Genomic DNA, 17,194 nt, shown 5'->3' on the forward strand with positions numbered 1-17,194 from the left:
ATTTCCGTCCATCTGTTTATTCGAATAAAAAAAAGTATCAAAATCTAGTTCTTTTCGCATATTTCAGTACGGTGTAAGGAAAAAACATAGTATGGAAAGCCAAAACATTTTGGATTTTCACTTACGAAAGTCAAAGGGGTTTCTTAAACTATGAGACTCTCCAACGGTCAAGCATATATATATTGGAACGTACGGATGTACTTGTGTTATGTAAATTATACTACTATAATATTCAGTAATGGTATAATGTTTACAAAAGCTAGTTGTTGGTCCAATTTGTACGCATCCATTGTTTACATGATCATATAGTCTCTGTATTTGTTTTTGCGTGATATGTTTGTTGAATTAGATATTTCATTGTGTCTACACGACTAGTTGACTACACTTACTAACCAAACAGTGTTAAATACACTAATTATTGTGCTTGTTATAATAAAAAACAAAAGAAGAAACACAAACGAACAATAAAATTATATAAAAAAGAGAGAAAAATATATATATATATATATATATCTTTTCTTTCATATTATCATTCATTCTAGACATCTGTATATAGTACTTGTAACTTATAAATAGAAAAAGGGAATATAATAGACTGATAATATATAAATTTGGGGTACACGATCCATCCATCGACCGACTTGAAATAAATGGAAAGGTAGAGAGAGTACAGAGTTGTACAGTTGTAAGACATTTAGTGGGGGATAGAGGAAGCATATAACATTAACATCTCCTCATCCATTTTTTTTCATTTAACTCAATAATATTTCAACTTCATACCAGCGATATATATATTTTCTCCAATCAATAATGTTTATGCAGGCGATTTTAAATATGTATATGTATATTTGTATATCACCGCCAAAATACAATAACTACGAATGGAATGTACGTACCGGTATTTCTAGCGACATTTTCTAAAACGAATTTGAATCTATTATAAACTTTATTTTCTATGCTGGTTTTTTGTACTGTTAAGTAATGATCGATACTACTACTCCAATCCATTTAACTTTTATGAATAAATGAACAGTACTATATATTGTTCAATAAATACGTCTGGTATGCAAACCAAATGAGTAGATTGGAACACGAATTCAGCTTCGAAGCCATGAGTCTGAAAGCTAATATTGTCCCTCACACATGAACTTGTCTTTTATTTTTCCCATTTTATGTGAACTTATTTATGAACGATAAGTGAAAAACAATTAATAATGGTCCAGTCTTTTTTTTACTGTCCATAATAATCCCTTGCCCACAAAGAGCACACAACATGTTCAAGGCTTCAGATGATGATTAGCATATAAATTCAATAATACTAATAACATTCAAACATGATTCAGATAAGTATGTAAAAATTGGATTTCCTAAACGTATTTTTTTCTTAACGGAACCAATAATGTTGGTAACTTTTTGCATGGAAATCTAATATATTTGTTGCTTTTTCAGTTGATCGATCACCTGGTATAATTTTAATTTTCTATTAATATGTCGAACAGATCTATTCACAATAGACAGTATAGCTAGCTAATTAAGTTTTTGGCGAAAAATAGTTAGACATTTTTACTTATCTATTTGAATTAATTTTAATGAATTTAAATAAAAACATGACACGTTTTCGAGTCCACGTTTATATATAAATAAGGCCATCATGTACCCGAAATATTACCATTCAAAACAAAAACACTCATTGGGTTTGTCTTAAAGAAAAACAAGAACGAAGCGAAATGAAATCGACCGTCGTGAGTTTCCTCATCATCTACCTCCTCCTTGCCGTGCCTTGCTTCGCTAAAGGTACTTTTTGTTCTTTGTTTTTTATTTTTAAACCCTTACTTAATTATGATATATTATTATTTGTAGTTTTAAGTGTTGTACGTACTTCAAAACCTTATTCAGGATCAGAGCAAACGGATTCAGAGGTGTACGAGATCGATTACAGGGGGCCGGAGACTCATAACTCTAGACCTCCGCCGGAGACTATACACGGCAAACCACCGTACATCCACCATAAAACCCTCACCGCTGGATCGGCCGGTGCTCATGTAGAAGGAAAGAGTAAGTTGTGATATCCACCTTCATATCTATCTATATCTACTCATATACTGTATTTTTATTTATTTATGGCTGTTACGTAAATATCAGTCTTTGAGATTTTTATTTATTTATATATAATGGTAAATAACGATCATTTAATGATATCATGTGTATTATTAAATGATACCATTTCTTCTTTTAACAATATTTTGATCCAAGGAATTGATTAATTTTCTGTTCTTGCACATAGTGGATGATAATGGTGACTCGAAATATGAAGGATTAATCAATTGATCAGGGTTTGTGTACATTGAGACTAAGGGAAAATAATCAGTAATATATACTGTGTCTGTATGATAATACGAGTTGAGTTGATTACATATGGGTTGAGCTCATGCTAATATATAATAAACATTTCATGAATTTGTTTCTCTATTATTTATCAGACTAGAGAGAGAGAGAGAGAGATACCCTTTCAAAGGAGAAGAGAGATGATGCAGAAGCTTCAAGTTAAAGAGGAATCAAGTATATTTACGAGAGTTGTGATATAAATGAGTAATGGGTACAGCTAGAGTTATTTATATATACCTTATTACATATTTATCATATGATCATCGATGTGAGATCAGCACTGTTAGTGTGAATAACACACACTACTCTCCTGATGTTATGTCCGGTCTTTTCTTTTCTTTTCTTTTCTTCATGCACCGTTGATTTGTATCATTTTTTTCGGTCTGAATCTTGTAAAACCATATTCAGATTAATTCAGGGTATAATGTGTCACCACACATAGATACCAGTATAATTATTTAGCTAATTTTGTTTTGTTTTGACATATAATGAAAATCTTATTTGATAAAAAAACATAGACATGGAAATATGTTTTAACCCTTTGTATTTCACACTAGGGCTGTCCATGGGCAAGAATTACGAATGACATAGATGATGTTTTGGATGTTGGTACTACAAATAAGTTGATTATATACCATCTATTTTGTATCTATGTTGGTATAATAGAAATAAGTTTTTTTTTTTTTTGTGCAAAAGAAATAAGTTTATTATGTATTCTATTTTGTATCTATCTCCTTAGACAATTCAAATTCCTTTATTAGATGCATGAAAATTAAAATTAAGATTGTTTTTGTTTTTTTTTTGGGCAATAATTATTAAGATTGTTTATATTATTATACTTGTGCATGTATTCAAATTAAAATTCGTGATAAATCATGATCATATATCGAGTAATCTAAGACACTGGATACATGGGACACACTTTATCAGAAGTTGACCCACCTTTTAATCACTTCATCAATCATTTCATTTTAAAATTGGACCATGTGTATTATTTATCACAATATTCAGATGATCAGATCAGTACCGCGCGTCCATACCTCTCACATGGGATTTGAGAAGAACGTTTCGGATTATGAATTATGAGTTTATAATACAAAGTTAAGTTTTGATTGGACCTATTAATGTTGGAGTACTTTCAAAAACAGGAGTTTTAATGACACACAGTACTGATGACACACAACAAATGTTCTATAAGGCATATCAAACATATTCACACAAGAAGAAATTAAAGAGAATCTGTTCGTTCTCTTCGACTGTTAAGGAGAAACAGAGTATATATAGCGCTTGGCATCGAAATTAATAAATGGAGTTTCTTTTAGAACGTTGCGTTGATTATTACAGATTAACTGAACAAAACCTCTAAGCAAAAAAATAGTCGTATAGCGCGAATCTGATGTTGAGATTGCTTATGAACCACTTTTATGGCGGTGAAATAGCCTAATAGGCTTGTAAAGTTATATCAATTTTAGGCGTCTTTCTCTAAAAACCTAAAATAAGCTTCTTTTGTAGCAGCTTGTATGTGTATGTATAATCGTATTATAATTTGGCATATTCAAGTTTTCAGTTTCATGCAAAGTTCAAGTTTTAAATGATACAACTTGCATTCTAAAACCAGATCCTTTTTCCATTTTAAAATGTGAATATTGTATGATGAGAATTGAGAAGATTTGAGTAATGAATTTATTACTAATCCATAATTGTCCTCTTACTGGGCTGCCACAATAATACCTTAAAATGCCCAAAGTATTAGACATTAAATACTACACACAATTGGATCGAGCCGTAAACCCAAAAAGTATCCAAGTCCGGTTAATTTTCAACTTTTATAAAACTTTAGAATTAAATATTTTTATATATTTGTTTTTTTTTTTCTTCTTTCAAATTTTTATGCCTGTAATGTAATACTCTTTCTTCTGACTTCATTTTGTTGCCTTCACAATGATAATGTTTTACCATCTAAAAAGATAGATATATCGATATGAATGTGACTAATTAGATTCCCAACTATGCAACTGCTTAAGAAGTGTAAGGCCAATGCTTCACCACTCAAAAAAGGTTAGTTAAAAGTTTTGATTTGATTTATGATATGTATTATATATTGATTGATGTAAGAAATTAGTAAGATTCCCATTCTTTAGTGTATGCCATTCTCATTCTTTTTATGATTATGACCAACCTCCATTTTCTAACATACTTTATTTACTAATCTGTTTGTTTTTCTAAAGTTTGCCATTCTTATACTCAATCTCTTGTTCCCCCTTATTGTATGAATCTATCGATTATTTCTTTTCTATTTCACGAGATATTAGTTACTCTCGTGCTGGCAAACATATCGAGCTAAAATTTATGATTTTGTTAATTTAAATGTTTTACTAAAATCTAGCCGTTAACTTGGACTTAAATTACAAGAACTTCATTATTAATGCCAAAGCATACTTTTTGTGGACGCAAAAGAACGACATTTTTGTGCGATAAGAGTGGTCTATGTGATATACTGATATGATGACCCAAATAGGTTATACAGTTTTTTCTATGCTCCCACTTGTAGTTAACTAGTTATAGTCTTATAGATATGGGGACCAATCGCTAAACCTTTTCTTATACAGTCGAAACTCTTATCAAATTCAAAGTAAAGAAAGCGACAGTCACCAAACTTACCATCCAAAGTTCAACTGGTAAAAGTGTAAGAAACTATTAACATTTGTCTATTGAAATCGAAATTTTTTTTATACATAGTTACAAACTGTGTCTTGAGGTGCCAAAACAAAAATTATTACATTGAACAGAAAATTTACATGTAAATTCCAATATTTTTTTAAGAATTAGTATAAAGTTTTTGAGGTTGGTTTATTTTCATTTTAAGTACCAAAATTTTTGCTTCGAATTTAATAATTAACTGTAATTTGATTAAATATTACTTTAAACCGATCGGTCCTTGCCGACAATGAAGATGTCATGTTCGGACGAGGAACAAGAAGTCGTAGAGATGGGAGCCAAAACTTCATTACAGTCCGATACACTGTCTTGTAACGTAAGCAATAACTCCGACGTACTAAAGCTCATCGACGACGACGGCTTCGCAATCGGAACTTCCGGTACATCAGCTTCCCCAACTAGAATCTGAACCACACTTCTCATAGTGGGCCGCGTTACTGGGTCGGGTTTTGAACAAGCAAGGCCCACCATCAAAACCCGATTAATCTCCTCCGGGTTAAATTCTCCGCCGTTCCTCAACCGCTCGTCCACCGCCGTCAATAGCTTCCCTTCTCTATACAAACCCCAAACCCAATCTACCAAACTCGATCTTAAACCGGGTCTTAAACCAGGTTCCGGTTCGGGTCGGGTAATAGGTCTTCGACCAGTGCATACTTCAAGAACAACGGCTCCGTAGCTAAAAACGTCGGTTTTCTCCGTCGCTCGACCGGTAAGCAAATACTCCGGCGCTAAATAGCCCATTGTTCCGGCGGCGGCGGTTGCGTCCGGCGACTTATCGTGCTCCGTTTGTCTAGCGAGTCCGAAATCTCCTAACTTCGGATTAAAACTTGCGTCTAGCATAATGTTGCTTGTCTTCACATCACGGTGAATGATCTGATTCTCACACTCTTGATGCAAATACGCTAACGCAGAAGCTACCCCACGAAGGATTTGTCTCCGGTGAGGCCACGGTAACGTCGTCGGAGACTCGTAGAGTGCTTTATCAAGTGATCCGTTAGGCATTAGATCGTAAATTAACAAAATTTCTCCTTTCTCTCTGCAATAGCCTTGAAGACGGAGAAGATTCCGGTGACGAAGTGTTCCGATTAAAGACAACTCCGATAAGAATTCAGTGTTTCCTTGAGAGATGTGACTGCATCTTTTGATGGCGATGGTTTCGCCGGAATCTGGTAAGATTCCTCTGTAGACTGTACCGAACGCTCCGTTTCCGATGACTCTCGACGAGCTGAAAGAATCGGTGGCTAACTTAAGCTCCTTGTATGTGAATTCTCTCGGCGATTTGATGATCTCCGATGGGAAAGATTCAGACTTTCGATTGTATTTGATCTTGTTGGAGTAAACCCATATTATAACTCCGGCGAATAATGCTAAGAAGAATGCTCCGGCGGTTACTACTCCGGCGACGGCGGCTGGTGATTTTTTACAGAGTTTGTTACGGCAAGAGGAAGACGGATCGGCTGTTTTTCTCCGGACGGTGGATACGGATGGAACGATCGACGCCGACGAGGACGACAGAGGAGGAGAGTTAGACATCGGCGGTGGAGATTCAGATGATTCGAAAGATGAAGTAAAGCTCCACCAATCTATACTGTGAATCTCAGTGCTTCCTTGTGTTGATCCTGAGAACCCAACGAACATTGAATCGGTTACGTAACGGTCGAGATCGAGAGGAACCGACAAAATCGGAGATTCGGGTTTCACGTTTGAGTAAGAGACGTAAACGGTTAAAACCCGACCCGACCCGTCGTAAGTGATCCATGAGTTCACGGAGTTTCCGCTCTTGAGATCGATGTCGAAGTTTCCCAAATCTGATACCGCGGCTGAAACGACGGCGTTTAGATCCAACCCCACGTGGTTCCCGTTCACGTCTTTGAATTCCACATCCATCAACGTGTCGAATTCAACCGCGACAAAACCCGACCCGGATCCGGTTTCTTCGGTTAGACCGAGAAACCCACCGGAGGATCCGATGTATTCTCCATCAGGGCAGATAACGAAAGCTAATCCACCGCCAATCGAAGAAGGATTGAGATTGGTTACCGTGAAGGAGAAGTACGTAGTGAAGCTCGCCGGAGAATGAGTCTCCGGGTGGCGGAATTTAACCGGTTTGCCGTAAAGAGCTTTACCGGCGGTGGAAGTAGGAACAGAGAGCTCACGAGTGAGCTTTATAGTTCCGTTGTTGAGATGAGCATCGCCGAGAAGCTTGAGACTTGAGAGAGTCAACGTACCTAAATCGAATCTCGTCGCCGGGAAATCGCCTCTGACGTCGGAGGAACAGAGGAAAGAGGCGATAATGTGGATGAGAGTTGAGTAAACAGAGAGGAATCTGTGTGGAAGTTTCAACATTTGTAGATTTTTTTCATTGGATTCCTTTGGAACAAAAAGCTGAGGAGAAGTTTCGAAGATTTCGGTTTCGGTGGTTGTTAGGTTCGCCACCGAGACAATCATACAAAGGAGACGAAGACAAAACTCACTGAATCAGACAGAAGAGAGTGGGAAAAAAAAAAAAAAGCATAAGTGAAGAAGACAGGTGGATCTGCTGATTGACACGTGGAATTATAAAATATGGAAATTTTCCAGCGATTGAGAAGGTCCTCACGTGCGCGCGCGTGCTTGCTTCTGTTCTGTTTTTGAGATCTCGTTCCTAAAAAAAAAGTCTTTGGTAGTAGAGTTTGTTAATGACTTTCTGAACTTATGAGTTATGATGATCCAAGTACTTCTGCACTTATTTCTTCTTTGCTTTAAATCTAATTTTTAAATTTCATTAGTAGTCACAGTTTTCGCAAGTCCTTTATCAGTTTGTAGAAAACTTTTATTTTGGTTAATTATTTGTAAGAAATAAGCATATAAACAAACATACAAGGACAACGATGTGAAAGTTTCATGGCACATGATTTTTTTGTTTGACTTTAACGTTACAAACTGTACCCGTTTTCTTCAGTGATACTCTCTTTTTATAATTGTATCAAAGGAAACTTCGTTTGGATATGATTATATACATAACCAGCATTAATTAACAAAGAAGATGTCAAGATCTTAATCATTCATCTCTAACTAATCCACAAGTCCAAAACGCAGCCACTCCTTTTCATACCAGCTCGTGTTACTATTTTTGTATTCTTTTCTTTGCTTTTGTCTCTATTGCTTATTTCTTTTATCTTACTAGGTTGGTAGCCAAAATAAAAAAAAATAAAAAATCGACCATCTACGAGACATCGTGTCACAGTATGAAGTATTCATGTCTATCTGAACGTATATTTAATTGCTTTCGTGTGTTCAATAATAGATTAAACCATCTCTTTTATTCAGTTCCTTATTTATTATAGTCTAAATTTTGGTTGGTGATCAAATTCCCTCAAACTGGAATCCACTTCTTTTTTTATAAAGGAAATCCTGAATTGCATGTAAAAAAACCTCTAAATGTATCTTATGGATATGGGTCTGATATTAAATAAAATGAACTTTTTATATGGGCTTGGGCTCAAGCCTATATTGGGCCCAAAAGCTAATTTGTAACAAAAGTGTAATCTCACGCGGTGCCAATGTTTCAACTTGCATGTGGTGTCCCAAGTTGGATTATTTAGATTCTGATCTGCTACTCTACAATCTATAATGGAAAAATGAAAAAAACAGAAGCATGAGACCTTTGAGACTATTTTGGTATAATCTTGAGTTTATGGTTTCTGATAAATCCAAATCATTGTCGTCTATTGAGTCAGAGTCGCGAGTTCCCATTATGGCAGTGGACGAAAGTAAGAACTTTCGTCATAGCTCGATTGAGGTTATATGGTTCTTGACTTCTTGGTCAAAAAAAAAAAAAAAAATGTAGTTCAAGAGCAATTGATGTAGAGAAGTTCCCTTTGATGGATTAAATAAACTTTCTCGACGACTTATATAGAAGGTTCCTCTGTTTTCAACTTATCATTTTTCTAGAACCATTGAAACCCACATGTTTACGTGGGCTACTTGGCTTTAATTGGTAAGAAACAAATAGATTGGCAGTATTGTGGGAAGTATACTACTTGTCAATTGTCATTAAATAATGGAATCGCGTACTAGCAGAGAGCAATTATTAATTTTACTAGGAGTATAAAATTTTGTGGAATTGCATAATAATGATGTTACTCGGGTCATTCAAAGATTTTGCCAATCAAAATCGTGATAGCTAAAAAACATATGCGTGCAATAGTATAACCATTTTGTCATTCAACGATAAATCAATCAAAAATAAAGAAAAAAGTGTTTCTCCCATACATAAGCAAAGTGAATATTATTATAGTTATCCAAAGCGGGGCGGTTTACTTAAAAACTCACGTCGGTCCCTTTTGTGTTCTAGTTGCAACATTGAACCCACAACGTATTTGTCTTTGAAAGTTCAAACCAAAATAAACTATAAAACAATGCTGCAAAAGTTAAATATTTGCTCAAGAGAAACCAAGTGCGAACCGCATCGCTATAGCTTCAAAGAATAAAATAGACATATCTTAATGGGGCCTCGATCGTATCCGAAAAAAACATACCTTCAAAAAAAACAAGAAAGTGTGATTCATGCATGATTTATCAGAAATTTATAAATTCTGCGTTTTGTCTCAAAGTTAATAGTGTATTATGTTTCATTTATTCAAGTATTGCATCATGTTAACGAAAGATAGTTTAGATCTCTTGCTTATAATTTGCATTTGGTTGACTAGTTAACATGAAACAAGTGATCTTAATCACTTTTGTTCTGAGTTCTAACCAAAAACCACTAGTGCTATATATACCTCGATCAAATTGTTTTATTTTAATCGTTGCGGTAGGTAATTCTTTATATAATGACGTCGAGCTTTTTTGAATTTTGACCGATTAAGTTTAAATAAGTCCGGCGTCCATATTCAATTATTTGAATTGTTACAAAAGTTATAATTAATCAAATACAAGTGGAGCCGTATATAAAATGAAGTGTGTATATATTGTTGCTCATTTTATAATTTTGCGTTTATACATATATATACTTATATATCTTGTATATACTATTTTATTTACCTTTAGGTGTCTAATTAATTTTGGTAAGACAAGTTTTCCAACGATTTTTTGTTTCGTAATCGATGTCAGATTAATCGTTCGTTCAAAATCAGATCATTCAAAATCAATTATTATGTTCCAAAATCATTTGTATATTTGTATCTGCATATAATGTGTGAGTATATATGATAAATTATAATAATACGTTTCTTAATCGTAGACACAAACTTTGGATACCAAGAGGGGAATATGAAAGCATCCAATGGACCAAAAGATGGCAAACACAAAAGGCCAAAAGAGAGGTTGAGTTGCATTATTTTATGGAATTTTTAATGTAATCTAATCTACTAGTATAATATTTATGTATAATTATTGTACTACTAGTTCATTTTATTTAACATTTAGAGAATTATGATTTTTTTTATAAGATGAAAACTATATTTAAACTACAGTCGGTCTTCATATATCTGTTTGTCTGCGTTAATTTACTTTTTGTTACTTGAACTCGAACTCGAACTCGGGTATATATATGTGTTGATGAGAACGAATTGTAAACTTACGATAACTAATTTTGTGTGTGTGCAACTTAGCTATTATGTTTTATTTTGCGAATGTCTTTGTATTTGGTATTAAGGTATATTTTCAAATAGTAGGCGAAACAAATAAATGCAACCAAAAATATCAAACGTTTAAGTATGTACTAGAAAGTTTGAGACCCATCTGAATTAGAATTGAACCCAAAAACCATATATTCATAGACTCACAGTCATTATTAACATGATGTTCATGAGCTTCTCTATGTGACTAAAGATTGATGAAAGAAAAAGAAAAACTATATATGATCAGATGGATGATAATAGAAGACCAATGTGCATGAGAATCATAGCTTTAAAAAGAGGGTCCTACAGACAGAGAGACAGGCGTCACGGACTGTCCTATCGTCTTCATCGGGAAATGCCAAAGATCCTCTCTCTCTCTCTCACATTACACAAACAACATGCAACATGCTATGTTTGGTCCAACTTGTAATTATGCCTTAATCATTTCTTTCGATCTATTTCCTTAAAGGCATTCCCTTTTCTTCTCACTTCCTCGATTGCACAAACCAAAAGAAGAAAAAAGCAAAAGAAGATCACACTTGAATGAGTAAGAAAATAAGTAAATTTGTAAGTCCACTCAAGAAATCCAATAATTTTATTTTGTCCACAGCAAACGATCAATCGCATGCATTTCATATTTTTCAGTTCTGTTTGTACTTTTCATTCTTTCTCGAATTAATAGATAAAAACAAATCAAATGTTTCATGAACCATGTTCAACTTCTAACTAGATTTTAATTTTAATTTTCGCTAACATAAGTGTTAAGTACATGTTTTACTACGTGGCGTGTCACTAGAGTATCCTTTCTTCGCTTCTGGATCTATTAGCGACAGTGGATCATAGATTTAGTGTCACTATATATTGATCGATACCACATTCTGATTTCACAGTTGGATGTACACTTTATTACATTTAAACCTAAATTACTTTTCTTGGCTTTTATCTAGCTAGGAGTAATTTGCATATCCAATTAATATGAAAATATTTAAATAGTAAAAAATATAAAAATACAAATTACAAAAAGGCGTTTTTGAGTTCCTAAAACTTTTTGGGAGTCAAAGATGGTGCTCTCTTTAAACAACGGGAACTTTTTGCATCTACCTATATGCTTTGTTCTTGGGACACCGAACATTTTCCTTTGCCAAATACAATTTCTTGGGTGAATAAAACTTTCATTTTATAAATAAAATAGGAGTTGAAACTGTGTCCAATTAAATTTATATCCAAACCATAGCAAGTACATATATCAACGTAGAATTTTCATAAACTAACTAATAAAAAGTGTTATATTGCATTGGCAAACTAACTATATTAACGAAGTGTTAAACCTTTTATAAAGTCGCAACCTTATAAAAATGATATTATTAAGAAAAAGACTTAACAGAGCAATATTTTATATAAGAAAATTATTTAGACTATATAGAGATTAGTTTGAATTTGCATATATGTATACTGTTTACAAAAGATATAGATGTTAATTATTTACTGTTAATAGAGATTAGTCCATAGAGATGTTAATTATTTACTGTTTACAAAAGATATAGTACTGTGTATGTTTTGAAAAGGAAAATTAACTAATTCAATTTGTAACCCTATATAGTTATGACCGTAACAAATAAATTTTCTCTACGATCGTTTAAGATTTTGGTTAAATCAATAATACCAAAATATTCATCTAATACTGTATGTATCAACATAAATTAACAGTTTTTTCAAATAACAAAAGCATAAAAATATAATTAAGGATATACTTTCCTTATATTTATATCTTCTCCCAAAGTTAAACACACCATAGATGTACACATGCACGTGTGTCTATGTAACTGCGAGAAAGGAAGAGACTGGCCTTTTCGAAGAAAGTATTATTTATTTTTAAAACATCACTTTCCCTTTGAAAATAATTCACAGATCGACTAAGGGTAGATCTCTATAAGAACATCTCCCAGATCTCTCAACATTTTTTATTACAAAGAAAAAACTTTATTCCTGTAATAGTTTTTTTCTTTTCTTTTCTTTATAATAACGAATCCTCTACTCTATCAATATAATCTTTCTATATACATATACTTTCGTGCCTTGAAATTTTCTTCCTCATCTTCTTTGGTCTTTTCTTGTCATTTGGCATAACCAAAGAGTCAAGCACATTCAAACATTCTCAAGCCCTAAAACCCAAAAAAAACTTATATGCTCTTGTTCTTGTTCTTCTTCTACCCTCTACAAATTAAACCCTAATTAACTATCTCTTTTGTTTGTATACTGTTCTAAACCTCCTGATCATCTTCTTGTTTTCTTGCGAGATTTTACAAAAAAACAAAACCCAGCTGTTCTTGTTCTCTAGCTCTCATTTAAACCAAAATAGATATGCAGATGATTCCAGGAGATCCATTTTCTATTTCATCTTCCATGGGAGGGTTTGTTCATCAAGAGACACACCTTCATCATCTTCAGCAGCAGATCCCTGACCTTAACCCTAATTCTAACCCTAACCCTAATGCTAAACCAAACTCTTCATCGGCCAAGAAGAAGAGAAATCAACCTGGCACTCCAGGTAACTCTTTCAACACCATAATATACCCACACACACATATATATATATATATAAATAAATATATGGGTATGTATTAATTTCTACATATCTAACACATATACTTAAAATTATTAAGCATAAAATGTAGTTCCATATTTTCGTAAATCTGCTTTCTATTAAAAATAACATTTAGGCACAAAAAAATGCATATATATTATTTGCTGAAATAATCACAAACTCAATATTCATATGGGCACATACATCTCTCTCTATATTGCTTATATGCATCTTTGGAGTCATTAGAACAAAATATGCGTTGATATATGATAATACTTCATATTTATACATATATATGGACAGATCCAGATGCTGATGTCATCGCTCTATCGCCAACAACACTCATGGCAACAAACAGATTCGTGTGCGAGATCTGTAACAAGGGGTTTCAAAGGGACCAGAACTTACAACTCCATCGCCGTGGCCACAACCTTCCATGGAAGCTGAAGCAACGTTCCAAACAAGAGGTGATAAAGAAGAAAGTATACATATGTCCTATCAAGACTTGTGTACACCATGATGCTTCCAGGGCCCTTGGAGACCTCACTGGGATCAAGAAACACTATAGCCGCAAACACGGCGAAAAGAAGTGGAAGTGTGAAAAGTGTTCTAAGAAATATGCTGTTCAGTCTGATTGGAAAGCACATGCAAAAACTTGTGGCACTCGCGAGTATAAATGTGACTGTGGCACGTTGTTCTCCAGGTAATAATTACTGACGAGATTAATATTTCGTATTGGTCAATGTATAAGTTGGGTTGGGTTTGTGCTATCTGAAGTATTAGAACTTGGTAATATATCTCTATAATAGCAATATCCGATGAAAAAAAGGCAAATAATTCATGTGAGTGTTAAAGCTCAAAAAATTGTGTGACAAACTCTAATAGATATAGGTGTCTGTATATATATATATATATCTTAGTGTCGGCATGAGTATGTGTGCAATGTCTTGTGATTAGATATATCTGTTGAGAACTTGGATTAGAGCAGAACATTAATTGAAGACTTTCTGACTTTTGGGGAGCATTATTTTTATTTATATGTTGAAGATTTCCAAAGAAAAGCTGCATACTTTATGAGTATGATAATCGATGAGATTCATGAGCATCTATGAATTATTTTGTGTGTTTGTATGTGTACATGTCTATTTGGCTTCATTCTTTTCTTCTATTCACACGCTATGGCAAGAAACTAGCTATGCATATATATCTATGTCAACAACCACATGCATATCTACATATATAGATGATATATATGTGATAAATATAAGTTTTATGTTTGTTTCTGTCTTCATGTCGTGAGTTTGCATAGGAGAAATAAATGCTTACCCCGGCCAAGAATGTTTCTTTTGCTAATGATTTCAAATTCAATGCTCTTTTAATAATCGATGCCCTTGTCTCACTACTTAAATTACTTAATTATATAGACTTTTTTATTATTCATCTCGTTAACTTCAATTTTTGAGCAAACCTGAAACATTTTTTTTATTAATTAATCGATCTATTATAGGAAAGATAGTTTCATCACACATAGAGCGTTCTGCGACGCATTGACTGAAGAAGGTGCAAGGATGAGCTCACTAAGTAATAACAATCCGGTGATCTCTACCACGAATCTGAATTTTGGAAACGATTCAAATGTTATGAGTAATCCAAATCTTCCACATGGATTTGTTCACCGAGGAGTTCATCATCCCGACATTAATGCTGCTATCTCTCAATTCGGTTTAGGGTTTGGCCATGACTTAACTGCAATGCATGCGCAAGGTATATATATCACATAATCATCTTTCTAAATATATAGTTATTTCATATATATGATACTATGATAGATCAGTTGTTTTCAATTTGATGAATATGTTATAATATACTATTATCATTTATATTCCGTTAGGTCTATCCGAGATGGTTCAAATGGCCTCAGGCAACCACCACCTCTTCCCGTCATCATCATCATCCCTCCCTGATTTCTCCGGCCACCACCTCAACCAACAATTCCAGATTCCAACGACCTCCACAAACCCTAATCTCACCTTATCATCATCATCAACTTCACAACAAACCTCAGCTTCATTACCATCACTACAACAACAACACCAAACCGGAAAAGACTCATCTTTCTCACCACTCTTCTCCTCTTGCTCGGAAAACAAACAAAACAAGCCTCTCTCTCCAATGTCTGCCACAGCCCTCCTACAAAAGGCTGCACAAATGGGCTCTACTAGAAGCAATTCCTCCACCGCTCCGTCCTTTTTCGCCGGCCCAACAATGACTTCATCCTCAGCTACCGCTTCTCCTCCTCCTCCTAGATCGTCTTCTCCAATGATGATCCAACAACAACTCAACAACAACTTCAACACCATCGTCTCAAGAGAGAGTCACAATCTTGCTCCTCCTCCGCTTAGTGGTGTAACCACTAATAGTGGGGATAATAATCCTTTACAATCGAACCGGTCGGGTCTAAATCCGGTTCAACAGATGGGTCTAACCCGGGATTTTCTAGGAGTGAGCAACGAACATCACCCTCACCAAACAGGCCGTCGTCCTTTTTTGCCTCAAGAACTCGCAAGGTTTGCTCCATTGGGTTGATTATGAGTTGCAATAAATTACGTTGTATTACATATTTGGATCGGATCAATCGAAATATGGGGGGACAAGATTTGGGTTTAATTAGGATTGGAAGTTCCTTTGAGGAGACAAGTCTAATAAGAATCGTACCCCCCTTGTGAAACGGTCGGAATGTGGGGACAAAGGTTAAAAAAGGTTGACAAGACATCATCATATCAATTTTTACATTGAATGTTATGTACTTTTACTATGTTTATGATTTTCGCCATCATATATATATCATTGAATGTTATGACATGCATGATGCATGGATATATGTATTTCCAACGTTGTCGTTTTGTAAATGTTATTTTCTTTTCATTATTGTAATGAGATATTAAAAGATATGATCGGTATAATCCTCACGAGGCTTTTCCAAGTTTAGTATCTATAAAGTATAAACTGTTTACGTCGTTCATTTGATATTTTGATATGTTCTATCCCAATCGGAAGAATGTTGGGTCGGAACTCGCTTGGAAATCATTGGATTAATCATCTATGATATTTTTGTGTAGAACTAATCATATTGGCGTATATAGATACTGGTCATTACTCTTGATTCGAAATTTAGATAAGTTGACAATAGCCTACAAAAAAAAAAAAGCAAACACAGTATATATATATTTTACGTGTATATAAGTTTTCTTTAGTAAAAAACAAAACTCTTATATGTAGTATAATTTTATTTTGAAAACCAGTTGAAACTGAACGACCTTGTTGAACTTTCCTTTTCAATAGGTACTTGATCCAAACTCGAGTTCTAGAGATGTGTGTCATGTCAATGTACCTTTGGGTTCTGCATATAAAATGAAAATAATTTAATTTTCACTTTTCAGTAGATTAATAGGCCTTGTCTTTATTTTGACTTATTCTAACTCCATGCATATTTTAGTTATTTACTAGTACTACTATAATTTAATAGCTAGTATTATTGTACATAGAAAATATGAATTATGTCGTCTTGTGGATCCATGCATTATTCCTTTTTCATTGTCAAACACTATTATAAGATTATCTATTATATAAGTGCCTCTAACTATATGGTGTTAGTAGGTTTCATTTTTTTTCTTCTAATAAATATTCTGTATTTAAATTTGAAACTCGACATAACTAAAATCACAAAATAGAGAAAATCTTATTTACAAAATAAAAACAAAAAAATAATAATTTCTTCAAAATCATGATAATTTTCGAAAAGAAAAACAAAAAGGATTGGGCCCTTACTGGTCTAAGTTTGTGTTACTGATCCGTTTAATTACACTTTTTAAAATATTGGGCTTTTGGGGCCATATTGATCTCT

The 17,194-nt window shown here is 33.9% G+C and overlaps 3 protein-coding genes across 5 annotated transcripts; 2 read left to right on the plus strand and 1 right to left on the minus strand.

Moving 5' to 3' along the window:
* Nucleotides 1-1,288: 1,288 nt before the first annotated feature.
* Nucleotides 1,289-2,724, plus strand: LOC104768481 (uncharacterized). Of its 3 annotated transcripts, none has more exons than XM_010492478.3 (3): nucleotides 1,289-1,794; nucleotides 1,897-2,055; nucleotides 2,481-2,724. In XM_010492478.3, exons 1-3 carry the CDS (start codon nucleotides 1,728-1,730, stop codon nucleotides 2,483-2,485), a joined length of 231 nt encoding a protein of 76 aa, XP_010490780.1. In that variant the 5' UTR covers nucleotides 1,289-1,727; the 3' UTR covers nucleotides 2,486-2,724. The 3 variants fall into 3 exon arrangements, with proteins under 3 accessions (XP_010490780.1, XP_087362486.1, XP_087362487.1); XM_087506360.1 differs by having other exon boundaries at nucleotides 1,643-1,794; nucleotides 2,490-2,724; XM_087506361.1 differs by lacking the exon at nucleotides 2,481-2,724 and having other exon boundaries at nucleotides 1,643-1,794; nucleotides 1,897-2,196.
* Nucleotides 2,725-5,259: 2,535 nt separating this feature from the next.
* On the minus strand, nucleotides 5,260-8,001 carry LOC104768482 (L-type lectin-domain containing receptor kinase VIII.2). Its single transcript, XM_010492479.3, has one exon. It carries the CDS (start codon nucleotides 7,549-7,551, stop codon nucleotides 5,308-5,310), a length of 2,244 nt encoding a protein of 747 aa, XP_010490781.2. The 5' UTR covers nucleotides 7,552-8,001; the 3' UTR covers nucleotides 5,260-5,307.
* A 3,119-nt stretch (nucleotides 8,002-11,120) lies between these two features.
* Nucleotides 11,121-16,273, plus strand: LOC104768483 (zinc finger protein JACKDAW). The gene is made up of 4 exons (XM_010492481.3): nucleotides 11,121-13,254; nucleotides 13,594-13,993; nucleotides 14,798-15,054; nucleotides 15,182-16,273. The coding sequence occupies exons 1-4, from the start codon at nucleotides 13,068-13,070 to the stop codon at nucleotides 15,874-15,876; spliced, it is 1,539 nt and encodes a 512-aa protein (XP_010490783.2). The 5' UTR covers nucleotides 11,121-13,067; the 3' UTR covers nucleotides 15,877-16,273.
* The last annotated feature ends 921 nt before the right edge of the window (nucleotides 16,274-17,194 follow it).

Source organism: Camelina sativa, chromosome 20, assembly GCF_030686135.1.
Source record: "Camelina sativa cultivar CO46 ecotype springtype chromosome 20, ASM3068613v1".
Taxonomy (NCBI): Eukaryota; Viridiplantae; Streptophyta; class Magnoliopsida; order Brassicales; family Brassicaceae; genus Camelina; species Camelina sativa.